This window comes from Peromyscus californicus, unplaced genomic scaffold (genome assembly GCF_007827085.1).
Source record: "Peromyscus californicus insignis strain IS unplaced genomic scaffold, ASM782708v3 Scaffold_5__1_contigs__length_169319896, whole genome shotgun sequence".
Taxonomy (NCBI): domain Eukaryota; kingdom Metazoa; phylum Chordata; class Mammalia; order Rodentia; family Cricetidae; genus Peromyscus; species Peromyscus californicus.
Window position 1 is genome coordinate 97861532 of NW_026294573.1, and position 13556 is coordinate 97875087.

Here is a 13556-nt window from a genome sequence, read left to right on the forward strand (position 1 = left end):
AAAATACTTTCATAGCATTCCTTACTGGGGTCTTGGGAATTACTTATTTATCAAACCAGCCATCAGCTGCTCTAAGTGTCCCCATACGAACAAGATACAAAACAGAATTTGGGCACCAACAAAATTGGTGATCTTGGTCTCTACATTTCCTGGAAGCATCAATGGTCCAGGCAGAAACCACACATTTAATGATTACAGGCATCTTTCTTTATCTGGATCGAGTTTGTTCTTAGAAATGTGATAACCAGTGTTTGCAAATGGTGGCAGCCTTTTCCATCACTCTCACAGGAAATCACAAACTATATTCCCACTTAATTTAAAACCACAATTGCATTTCCTAATTATCACGAAAATACTCAGGCATCTATCCATGTGCATCCCTCACACACAATGTGTGGTTGTGGTATCACATTCTACCAAGGATGGCTGCATAATCTGAAGCATTTAACATCAAATATTTATTTATTTGTTTGTTTATTATTCATTTTGAGTGCTAAAGATTGAACCTAGAGAGTACATATGTTAGACAACTGCTCTACTACTGGGGTGCAAGTGCAAAGCAAATGCATAGCACACTTAAAAAGAACATGACTGATCTAGTTTGCTTTACATTGCTATGATAAAACACTTACCAAACTAGGGGAGGAAAGGGTTTACTTCATAGTACTGAGGGAAGTTAGGGCAGGAACTCAAGCAGGAGCAGAGGCAGGAAAAACAGAGTACGGTTGCTTACTGGTCTATTCTCCATGGCTTGCTCAGCTGGCTTTCTTACACAGCCCACCTGCCCAGCAGTGGCCCCGCCCAGAGTCAATCATTAATCAGGACAACGCCTCCACAGACTTTCCCACAGGCCAATGCAGTGGAAATTCCTCAACTGAGGAACTGAGGAATTGCAGTGGCAATTCCTCAACTGAGGTTCCATCAAGTACCTCTACTTTTTATCAAACTGACAAAAACTAACTAGCACAATGGCCCAAGAAGAAAAAGGCTGAATTACAGCATCAGCTTTCCATCGTATCACTCAGACTCCCACACAAACATTCGAGTTGATGCTCACAGGCCAAGTATAGTGGATTTCCAATTCCGATGCTGAATTGTTTAGTAAAAAAAATGGCAAGTTGCTATAGAGAATACATAGTGAGAAATCAGATAGCAAAGGATAACTGCAAGAGAGGTTGACAGCACAGGTGTCACCCTGCAGCCTGGTTCCCCCCCACACATTAGTATGTTGGATTTGGGGAGATATAATTAATCTCTAGGTAGGCACCTCAAATGTGAAATGGAGGCAATTAATACTTAAAGGAGTATTATACAGTCATCATATCAATATACACATATGGAATCTAGCATGTCTATGAAATTCCCAGTTAAAAAAATAAACATAGAGGACAGCCAGGGCTACACAGTGAAAACCTGTCCTGAAAAATCAAAGAAAAAAAATAAATAAATAGGTAAACATACAGAACTGGAAAGATTGCTTAGTAGTTAAGAGCACTTGTTGCTCTTCCAGGGGCCCCAGGTTTAATTCCCTGCACCTATGTGGAAGTTAACAACTGTCTTTAACTCCATTCCAGGGGATCCAATACCCTCTTCTAGGTTCCAGGGACACTTGCATGTATTGTACAAACATACATGAAGACAAAACACCCACATATATAAAATAAAATAAAATAAAATAAAATAAAACCTTTTTTGTTAGCCTATTAGTGTGTAGGTATAAAAGAAGTTTAAATTAAAAAATGTATAAACTCAAGACAGTTTATTAATTATTGGGATAATATAAGAAAAATGAGACTTTGTTATAAACAAGAAAACAGAAGGAAAGCCTATATGTTTAATAGCAAGGTGACCCAGTATGAGCTGCATTTTTTCCTTATCTTGACAGTGCCTTATAAAAAATAAATGTGGCTCATTTAGAGTTTCTGCTCAACATTTGATGATGTGACTATTGGAACCCAACAGTAATTCTCCATGTTTGCTCTGTATCTCTAGCAGTAATATATTAATTCCTAATTATCAATGATAATGACATCACCACCCAAGCTTTTAGCATGTCATAAAAAGAACTTTACATAGTATGTTTTCTTATAAAGCTGCAAAACTCCTCACAAAAAAAGCCAGCAAATGAGGCTCCTTTTCCTTCTTCACCACAGCTGCCTCATTTTGTGGCCTGGTGCAGCTTTCTATACCTCACTGATTTATTTCCACAACTATTAAATTAAGTCATTGAACTAAATGGTCCCAACATTCCCTGCCAGATCTAACTTCCAGGATTCTTCAACTCATGATCTTTTCCCCTTAAATCTATTCCTTCTCTGCTCCTGAAAGAGGTTCTTTCTTTCATAGTCAACTGATTCACATATCCAACTGTTACAGTTCTTTATTTCTCTGCCTCTATGAAATGTAAGCATAGTCCAAGCTCAAAGCCTTTGAACAACTCCAGGGATGACACACAGGGAGTTCTGTGTGTGAGCAGCACTCCAGGACTGTGCTCAGCAGCAGCCCAAAGTCACCCAGGGTGTGTCCTTCGCGGTAGGGTACAATGGTGTTCACCCAGGGAGGAAGGGTCTCCAGCTAAAGTAAAATTAAATCAAAGAGAACCAATGACTATTAGGCTGCATGTGTCATGACACGGCCTTTCTTGTCTTATCACAGACTTTGCAAATGGGCATCAAGCATTTCTCTGGACTCTTCGTGCTGCTGTGCATTGGATTTGGTCTCTCCATCCTGACAACCATTGGTGAACACATAGTGTACAGACTGCTGCTACCACGAATCAAAAACAAATCTAAGCTGCAATACTGGCTGCACACCAGTCAGGTGAGTTCTGTAGGACTCTTGTTCCAGTGCTCTGGGACTTAAGAATTCTCAGGGAGGGAAAGACCCAGGAAAGTTTGTCAACTGACAAATGGCAAAAAAACAAGAGGGGGATGGTCAAGCACTCAGGGTTCTAATTCCCTTTAGCCCACTAACCCATCTACCCATAAATTGAGGACTCACAGGGTCACTTCCTTTCCTGAAACACTACTGCTTCCCATAGAAGACGTAACTGTTTTGAGCCCAGTTTCACTTAACAGAGAGCATCTGAAGAGATGATGTGAAAAATCCATTCCCCACAGATTTTTTTTCCCTTGCCAAAGTGAAAGCTGGTGAGAGTCTCACATTCTCATTTGCTTTCAGGTGGTCCCATTTCCCTGGTCTGCTTTTCTCTGTCAGGAGTTGTGAGGCTTGCTTGTGTGGGGCCATGTCTCACAGAAGGTTTTCTCTTATAACATAGACACCAACATCTAATTTACAAAGATAATTAAGACCATTTAGAAAAACTCCTTTGCACATCTCTGTCTGAAACCAATGTGGACATCCATGCTGTAGTCAGAGGGTGTAGTTGGGATGGAGAGACTAGCAAATTGCATGGTTTCATCTGACCGTGTAAGGTGGATGTGCCACCTCACCTCCCCAGTGTGGGGTCCCTTCTGCATCCTGCTACTCCATGACTTGCCTCACAAGAGGTGAGGTTGAGGTGTTTCTGTTTTTGACATTCACCCATTCTGTTACTCATTGCCTTGCTCTGTGTGGTGTTTTTGTTTGTTTGTTTGTTTGTTGTCATTATTTTGTTTTTGCCTTTGTTTTCTAGACAGACAACCAATTTTCTCACAGTTGAACCCTATTCTTCGTACTTTCTGGGGAGTCATTGGTCTCCTTAAAGTCTGCAGACAAATGATCTTCTCTGTTGTATGCTAATATATAGTTAAATTCTCAGGACACCTGCTCCCCTTCCTTGGTTTGGTTGCTTTTGACTCAACTCTGACAACTGTACAAGGCTTCGTACCACACAGGAGTTGTTGGTTTTCACTTCTTTGTATCACAGACCATTTCACCATCCAAAGCATTTCTCCTCCTCCTAGGAATAAGAAGCTATAATTTAGAATCCTTGTTACCTTGTGACAGGTGGCTGAATGTTGACCCAAATTCATGCATTCCTGAAATTTTGGTTAAAGAAGCCAAGGTTTGTAGCCACAAGATATAGTCTGTGAAATCCTAAGCAGTGTTTTGTCCCCTGATACACATATTCTAAATGATCTCTATGAATCTGTTCTTCCTACTAGAGATTTCACAGAGCATTAAACACATCATTTGTAGAAGAAAAGCAGCCACATTTCAAGACAAAACGTGTGGAAAAGAGGTAAGAGGTCAAAGCTGTTGCTAAAGCCCTTGGTAAAATAAAAGTTTAGACGTGTGGTGGTACCCCATAATCAAAAAGGAAGTTACCTCTAATTAAGTATTCAGACCAAATTTGGCCAATCTGTTGGTAAACAAAATCAATATAAATACAAGGATTTTCAGTTATAATGAAGTAAAACAGAAAATAAACAAATCCATGCATATATATATATATACATATATATATATGTATATATATATATATGCATATGTGTACACTGAAATGCGACATGGGCAAAACACTGACAAGTTTAAAAATGCAGGTATGGACTGCAGAGACTGGCATCTGGGTCCAGTCCTGTCTGAAACATTTAACAATATGTGTTATTTAACATCTGTTCCCCAGACTCCTCATCTATGAAAAAGTTTTAAAAAGTATCCACTCCCTGGAATTATTATAAGCTATAAATGAAATAGAAAGCTAAAATCCCTGAAAGTAAATCAAATGCCTAGTAAGTACTAGCAAGTATCATATACCAAATACACAGAACCCTTCATTCGTGGATACAGCAGGCAATCTTTTTTTTTTTTTTTTCTTCACCTGGAATGCCTTTTAGGCATGTTTCAATTTCTCACCTCTCCAGCACTCCTGAGACTATGTGAAACATGTTACAGAGGTGCCTACTAAGTCCACTTTCTGGCACTCTCATGACTCCCTAGATAAGGCCTTCACAAATAGAAAAAAGAATTAAGTGCCTCAAAGGCCCACACCTTCACTACAGCCAACCTGTGCATGACTGTGTCCTCTTCGAGATGACTGAAGATGTCAGAAGCACTTTAAGTCTGTTGCTTGTTGGCCTCTGCTGCAACTGCCTGAGGCTTCCCTCCTAGACCTCTCATCTTCCCTGAGACCTTAGACAGGACAATGGCTTTGAGAATCGGCGGCACAAAGCTGGGATTTCTGGGTAGCTGAAAATCTGACACTAACACCTCTCGTTCATAACAAGGAAAATGGTCTACAACAGGATTCTTGTCTAGCTTGGATCTCCTCTGTGGCTGCGCTGGTCTCTGGGCTGCATCTAACTTGTCAGAATCATTTACAATCTCTTAAGGCTCCTTTCCAGTCACAGAATGACCTGTCACCTGGCTGTCAGTATGATATTCCCTTGTCACGGTGCAAGTCAGTTAGTGACAAGCTACAGACTAGCCAGGTCACAGCTGCTCTGTTACCTTAGAGAGATTTTCCTATAATTCTTTAATCAGAGAAACACAAGAAGACATAGCTGTGAAATACTATCTTACAATTACAGAACATTTTTTTTCCAGAAATAGAAACAAGAAGTCCAGTGACTCTGTTCCTTTAATGGTACTCTTATACCTACCTCACCTAAGCTGAGAGTCAAATGCATCTCTTCACTCAACTTACCCACTTCTCTTATAGACTCCCTTCCTTACTCTGACAAAGAGCTAAAACAGGATATGCCTTCATCACTGTGACCCAATTAATCCTCAACCTGTCACTAACAGACTTGCATCGTGGCACCACATAGGATACCACAGACTGAGGAGGGCTGTTAGGAGTTGTCTGTGACTGGAGAGACTTTAGGAGACCATGGAAATGATTCTGATAAGCCGGCTATGGTCAAGAGAGATGGGACTGCAGCACTGGGGCTGCAAGCCATGAAAAAGAGTCATGCTGTCTACCTTTTCCTGGTATTGTGGATGGCCCACAGTTCCTGCAGCAACCTCCCTACAAGCCAGAGCCTGTACCCTTCCAAACTCTGTATGCATTTGAAGTCTCACAGTTATTAGTTTTGAACAGTCCACTGGCATCCTGAGCTTCAATCATATAAAACTGCTCCAATGAAGCCTGTTTTGCCCATTTTATTGTGAAATACTTCTTCATTTCATTGGTCATATTCAACTTTTAAGACCAGAGAAGGCTTGACCAAAACACAACCTAATTCCTTCTAATTACTCAATTCCTTGACCAAAATGCACACATATACACTCAGTCCTTCTAATTAGACACCTTATCTATTTATGCACCTACCACCTTGCATTCATAGGTATCTCAGAGCCACACATCAATTATCAGAGCACAGTAATGCTAGCAATTAGAGGATATTATAAAGAAGTCCAGCTTTTGCTTATTATTCTGTTATATTCCCACATACATGTCCCAAGCTTTGGATAACCAGACTGCCTGCCTGATTATTATTATTGTTATTATTATTATTATTATTATTATTATTATTATTATTATTTATCTGATCACTATGACTACCTGAACAGTCTAATAAAATGGGTAGACAATTCTACTCCAATCATTCTGTAGTACCAGAGTTAGGTTTGCTGACTTGGAAATATGCTTTCTTTCTTCTCTTGAAATAATCAAATGCAAATATCCATGCCATTATGACATGACATCCTGCTCTATTCTCCATATTTATTAAATGAATTTGGAGGACTAGAAGAATGGAAGATTAACTTGAGCTTGGTGGCTTAGAGAAATTCTAGGTCATAGTAATAAGGCAGATTTTAATGCACACTAATGAATATTTCAAGAGAGCTTTTATCTGTAATTCATGATTTACTCAGTGAGAAAACTTAAAGGCCAGAAGAAAACATCTAACCATATCATCTCTGATTCCAAGGTCAGGAAAGCAGCTGTAGGTAGAATCCCTGTAGCATTTTCCCCCAGACCATGACATAGGAAAAGGGAGCTCTGGTGCTCTCTGTATCTATGAGACTTCAACAAGAGAACTGGTGAGATATAACCAGAGGTTTGGGGTGTCTGTGTTAATGCCCTGGACAGGTCTAGCTCCTAACATTATTTATTTGAAACTAGACCTATAGATCAAGGAAAGGGGCCATGGATTAAAAGGGAATGAAGAATTAAACCACCTTGGCAATCTACTTCTGGGCAAAGCCACACAGAACCATTCTATTAAGTCTTTGTGTTTTGTTCTCAACTATGTAACTCCATCAAGAATGCATTTCCCCTCCCCTTGTCTTTTCCAACTCCAGGGTCTCCACTCCCACTCTCCAGGCAATTAGGAGTCCAGGAATAAAACTGATTTGGTTTTATGGAAACAAAACACAGGGATTTAATAAGGGTCTCCTATGGTGCTGTACCACATGGTAAACTGCAAAAGTGGTCATAATCTTCCTCCTCCTACTTCTCCTTCTCCAGGGTAGAAGGAATCAGCAGTCATATTGCTAAGACTAAGCTGTTCTCACAGTGGGAAACTCTTTTTATTGCATCCAACCGTCAAGGTGTACTTTGAAACTTGCCCAGCTCCCTCCCATACCTATAGAGCATCCTACAGTCGTGTCTCCATGATGGTGGCAAGTGGTATATGCGAGCATGATGGAATTTTAAATCTATTTCTAGCCATCACCACCTCAGCGAGAATCAAGGGTGCTCTTATTTTTGTTTGTTTTTAGCATCAAATTTGACTTGTCATTCTCAATATGCATAAAACCACCCCTGTAGTGAGAAACACTTTGCTAAATCCTTGGTTAATAGGCCTTTATTCTCCTCTGAAGCCCAATATAGCCCAGAAGGGATAAAAGTCAGCCATAAAATATTACCAACCAATGAACCAGTGCTTAGAGCACTACATCTGAACAAAGATTCCTCACTCTTTTTCATCTCTATAGCCATAGGATATCTCCAGGCAGCACTGCTTTCCGAGCATTGCTTATAGGTAAGGTATAAAAATGTACCTAGGTGTGGGAAAGATGGCTTAGCAAGGAAGAGTGCTTGCTCTGCAAGCAGGAGGACCTAGTTGAATTCCCATTACTCAAGTTAAAGCTCAGCATGACTACATGTGCCTGTAACTCCAACACTGGGGAATGGGGACAGGCAGATCCTGAGAGCATGCTGGCTAGCCAGCCTAGCCAAAGTGGTAACTTTGTGGACTCTGTCTAAAGCAATAAGACAGAAGGTGATAGAAGAAAACACAGGATGTCTTTCTGTGGCCTCAACATGTGTTTATCCTGGCAATGAACCCACCCACCTGTGGGAGGCCTACCCATTTCTCTATGGGAGGCCCACTTCCACTTTTTCCCCAGCGTACTCCTGAGGAGGAAGGAGGGAGAAACAGATAGAAACACAGGATAGCCTCGGGAGGGGCTGGATCAATATCCACCAGCCAATTCTCTCTCTTCAAAGGGGCTTTTTATAGGAGCACCAAGGGGAGGCGCAAAAGATCTCCCCATAGCACAGCCAAGTGCAGACCCTTCCAATCACCTGGTAAACACGCACGTGGTCAAGCAGGCCTCTAATGCAGCCCTGCTGGGTAAAGCAAGCTCAGATCTAACTAGGAAACCTCTGTGGGCCTCCACACCCACCTCTCTCTCTCTCTCTCTCTCTCTCTCTCTCTCTCTCTCTCTCTCTCTCCCTCTCTCTCTCTCTCTCTCTCTCTCTCTCTCTCTCTCTCTCTCTCTCTCTCTCACACACACACACACACACACACACACACACACACACACACACACACACACACACGGGTATTGGAGGTACTTTAAATAATTCATAAGACAATGCACTATAACCAGAGGTGAAGCCTTTCTGTCCCGATTGCCTGGTCCCAAATAAACACACAGAAGCTTATATTAATTACAAATGTTTGGCCTATGGCTCAGGCTTATTATTAGCTAGCTCTTACATTTAAATTAACCCATATTTCTTATCTATGCTTTGCCACGTGGTTCATGGCTTGTTACCTTATTTTGTACATGTCTTGCTTCCTTGGCATCAGGTGTCTGCCCAACTCCGCCCTTCTTCCTGCATCTCTGTTTGGCTTTCCTGTCCAGTCTTATTCTGCCTGGCTCTAGGCCAAATTAACCTTTATTATCAACCAATGAGAACAACACACATTCATAGCATACAGGATCCCACAGCAATGCACTATTTCCCATTTCACCAGAAGATATCCAATTCCTGTGTCAAAGCAATATAAGGCTTGGTAAGACCTTCAATTCAGTTCATGGCTCCTATTTTCCCCATGGTGCTCTAAGCAGGCAGTCCACTCATGGCTTGGTGACTTTATTTCTACAAACATAACTAGTTCTGTTGTTCACAAAGAAGATATGGTTTCAGGACAGAAGGGGACTCTGAATTGTCTCTGTTTCCTAGGTCCAACATGGGACCCCAGCAGCTCATGGTGTGGAATACTTCTAATCTGAGTCATGACAACCAACGAAAGTACATCTTTGGTGATGAGGGAGGACAAAACCAGCTGGGTACCCAGACCCACCAGGACATCCCTCTCCCTCCAAGAAGAGAGCTCCCTGCCTCACTGACCACCAATGGGAAAGCAGACCCCCTCAATGTAGCTCGGAACTCAGTGATGCAGGAACTCTCCGAGTTGGAGAAGCAGATCCAAGTGATCCGCCAGGAGCTGCAGTTGGCTGTAAGCAGGAAAACAGAGCTGGAGGAGTATCAAAGGACAAATCGGACTTGTGAATCCTAGGCAGTGCCACTGCCCCCCTTTCTCAGTCCCCGATATTCTGAAGCCCTTGAGGCACTTTGTAAAGCTCTTTTGTATTGACTGACAAGGTATGGGGTCTGGCAGTGAAGTGTGCTGTCCTCAGCCTAACATGCAACAGCAGCAGCTCTTCCCACACATGCTCCCCAGGTCTCCAGGGTAGGAATCTTTTCCATAGCAGGAACCTAGAGTTAGTCAGGGGTAAAGTCTGTACAAGGAGATCGGTGAGCAGCCAGAGGACTCTGGTTCCTGTCAACCTTTTCACCTGGTGCCACAATATTTCTGGTTTTTAGCCCTTTCTCTGCACTTCAACAAGAGATAAAAATTGTTGCTCATACCTGTGTCTTACTGGGTTGGTTTTTAATATTATTACAAAATAGAATTATCCAGGTTTGCAGATTTGATACAACTCTCCAATCTAGATTTGATCTTACATTCTGAATAAGCAGGGTAGGAGCCAGGAAAACTGGGGCAGAGCAGATACATTAAAAGAAAAAAAAAAATGGAGCTCAGAATTACCACAAGCAAGGGGTGACTGGCTAAGGTAGCACCACGTGCTTGAGCAGCTCTGGATCTCTAAGCCCACCCCAACTAACATTTAGTAGAAACATGTTGACGCACCACTATGAAAGAGAAAGGGAAGCAAGGAGTGAGAGCAGAGGGCAGGCAGATGGGGAATTAACAATGCACACGGCGCATTTAAAATAAAGCTCTGGGCCAGAAAGGCATTTAGGCCTAGAATGTATTGCACTGTACTTCTAATGTAACTTAAGCATCTCCACCATAGCGTGTGCCTTTTATAAAGGAGAGAGAAGCAGAGCAAGGCCATGTCCTTAGCAGGAACCTGTGCTATTCCCTAGTTAATGCCTGTACCAGGGTCTGTGAGCTGACACTGTTAATGGAAATGTCCTTCATACTACATGTGAGGCTGTTTTCAGATTAGTGGTCACCTCTTAGCCTGAGGAACCCCAGAAGCAACCCGGAGTTTATGAACATCACAAATGTCAAATACTGGAGTCTGCCCCATTTCACCATCTCTCATCCTTACACTTACTGGTCTCTTATGAACTGTGGTCAAATTTTAGTCTGATTATCCTCCTGGCTCCATATAATGCCCTCAGAAATGGATGTAATTAATCCTTCTGCTTAGGCATCACTTTCTAGTCATAGAATTGCTGGCATGCAGAAAGGAAAAAAAAAAAAAAACGCGAGATCTCTAGACGTCCTATATGCTCCCAAATGTTGGCAAGGTGATCATTTAAGGCCCTCATCAGAGTGCCGATTGCCTAGAGTTATGTTGGGAGGGCCTAGCAGTGGGCTCAGAATCGTAATGTAGCCAGCACCCCAGAACACACCACAGTCCTAAAGTTACTCTCAGAGAAGCAATGCTCTGGAAGTTTGGCTACCTCCAGGCACATGAGAAGGAAGGAGAGCCTGTCGTCTTTTCTTCTTTTACTTCAGCACTCAACTACTTACTGACTGGTATCCACATCCCCACCTGAATACCAGGGTTCCATTTAGAAGTAGACTTTTCTGTTGATCGATGCTGTTTCATCTCCCCCCTCTTGCTTATTCAGTTAATGTCTACAATGAACGCACAACACTGTGCCAAGAAGTGCTCAGATCATTAAATGGGGCTTCCATCATAAAATTCCTCCCACTTTGGGACACAATGTCTGCACTCCTCCCAGAGCTACACAGATCCCTAGATAAAGACAGTGGCCTAAATTGTAACCAAAACATCTGAGCAATGAGTTTAATGACTGGGGAAACCTAGGAGTGCAAGTAAGCTCAGATATTCAAGAGGAGGCAGGGGGGCTGTAAAAACAGATTTCAGCCTCACAGATTGAACACTCCAGTGAGGGGAAATCGGCTGGAAAACAGAAGAGGACAATGTGCTTTGCAGTGCCCTCCTACCCTCTTGTACTATCATCCCAGCAGGGCTCAGCTGCCTTTAGCAGGTGCCCTCCCTTAGCCATTGCCACCTATCTGTAACAATGCCCTGGGGACACTGCTCTGAGCATCCCTGGATACCTGCTTAGCATGCAAGGCTGATGGATAGTGTACCTCAATTCACATGACAGTCATGCTCCTGTAGTACATGGACATTTGTGCAACAACTCATATTCCGACTGTACTTGAGAGGCTGGCTATTTAAGGGAACACAGAGGTGAATTCTTTTGTAAAGAATCCTTTTGTAATGCAACCAATTCTCCCTTAAGGTATCTGTTTTGTAAGTTTGGATTTTTGTATATCTAGTTTATCTTAAGCTTCTCTACTGAGGCATTCTGAGTAGTGATCACATTGCAGAGCATCCTGCCTACCCACAGAGCAGAGAACCCCTGCACGCTCCTCTTAAGAGGAACTACTTGGCCAATACTGTGGCCAGGATGCAACAAGAGTAAAGGAGGCTTACTGCTGTCAGCACTGCTTAAAATGCTTCCAATGTCCTGGGTAAAGAAAAAACATAATTGCTTGTGAAGCAGTTTTGTTGATAAATAGCAAAATTTTTAATGGTAGTACTTGAACAGTGTTTTGCAATTTGTGAAACAGTGTGCTGTGTTTTGTACAAAGATTTCACGAAAGGGGAAGTCCTTCCACACCTTTTGTTCTGCACCACCTCAGTTCCCTCACCTACCACTCAGGCTCACAGAGGAAAGCTTCCAGGGGTAGGGCTGTTGGAATGAGCTAAAGGATGCTGCCTTGCCATGTGAACTCCCATTTCATGGGATCAGGAAATCCTCTGTTCTCATCCAGGTTCAGGTACTGCAAAACCTGGAATGTGGCCCATTCTCCAAGGGGGCCTGGCAAGGGAAGCAAACGAAGCATGACTGGGTAAGCTGGTTTGTTTGATCAAGGGTTCCACAGTGTATTTGCCACAAGAGAAGAAAAAGTATTCCTCCAACGATAAAAGCAAGTTAGAACAGCTGGGACAGTCAAGGAGGCAGCCACACAGACCTAAGAAGTTAGGGTATATACTATGCCAGAGTTTCCTATTATTCTAAGATTTGCACAAACCTTATTCAGGAATGGCTGCTTCCCTTCCCCCCTGAAATATGGTACGTGGAGCCACGCAGAACAAAACTGCATCACTGAGGTAACTCCTTGGTGTTGGATCTGCTACAGCCTTGAAGCATAGTTGAGCACCCCTTTGCTTGGATCAAGAAAGGATCTTCAGAATCTCTTTTCTTCTCAACTCATTTGGAAAGATAACCCTGACAATCCACTCAGTCTTCAGCAGAAATTGCTTTTCTGGTCATTAAAACCACTTCCCTACCTGCATTGTTTTGTTATGCCTTCCTCCCCACCCCACCCTCCCACTCCTGCCAAACTCTCTTGTTTAGTTGTCAATCATTTTATGACAATGAAGTGCTTCTAAGTATTTCCTTAAGGTCTGTGAACAGTATTTGCCCTGTGTCTTCATTTCAGTGTGTGCAACTGCTCCGCTCCAAGAACTGAACCGCTGTCTTGTGAGCATGACGTGAACAGGCTGTTTTGCTCCAGCCACTTTTCTTGTACAACCACGGGGATGGACTAGATGTCCTCGGGTCTTTTCCATCTTCGGTTTCTATGACTGTGGAATAAATGTTCAGATAGAAACTTGACTTTCAGTTGCGTTGCTGGCATTCTTTGGGGATTCAAATATTAGCAAGACACCAGTCTCTTCCTCACAGGAGACACATCGATGCAAGACTTGGGTGACTTATACATGTTTCTTTGGTCTAGTCCAAAGCAGTACAAAATATGCTGAGAGAATGTAGAGCCTGGGCTTTGGGAAGCAGACACATCTTTATATGAGAAAGACATTATAAGAAAACAAAAACAAAACCACTCTTCACGGGTCTCTAAAAACTGCCCTAATCATCTTCCTTTAGTAATGCAACAAGCATGACCTAG

General features: G+C 42.4%; 1 protein-coding gene across 1 annotated transcript in view; it reads left to right on the forward strand.

The window, feature by feature from the left end:
- Grin3a (glutamate ionotropic receptor NMDA type subunit 3A) overlaps positions 1-13264 on the forward strand; it is a 197043-nt gene extending 183779 nt beyond the window's left edge. The window contains exons 7-9 of the mRNA XM_052718787.1: positions 2656-2820; positions 4107-4183; positions 9308-13264. Coding sequence (XP_052574747.1) covers positions 2656-2820; positions 4107-4183; positions 9308-9644 — 579 coding nt within the window. The 3' untranslated portion in view covers positions 9645-13264. The remainder of the gene's footprint in view (positions 1-2655; positions 2821-4106; positions 4184-9307) is intronic.
- The last annotated feature ends 292 nt before the right edge of the window (positions 13265-13556 follow it).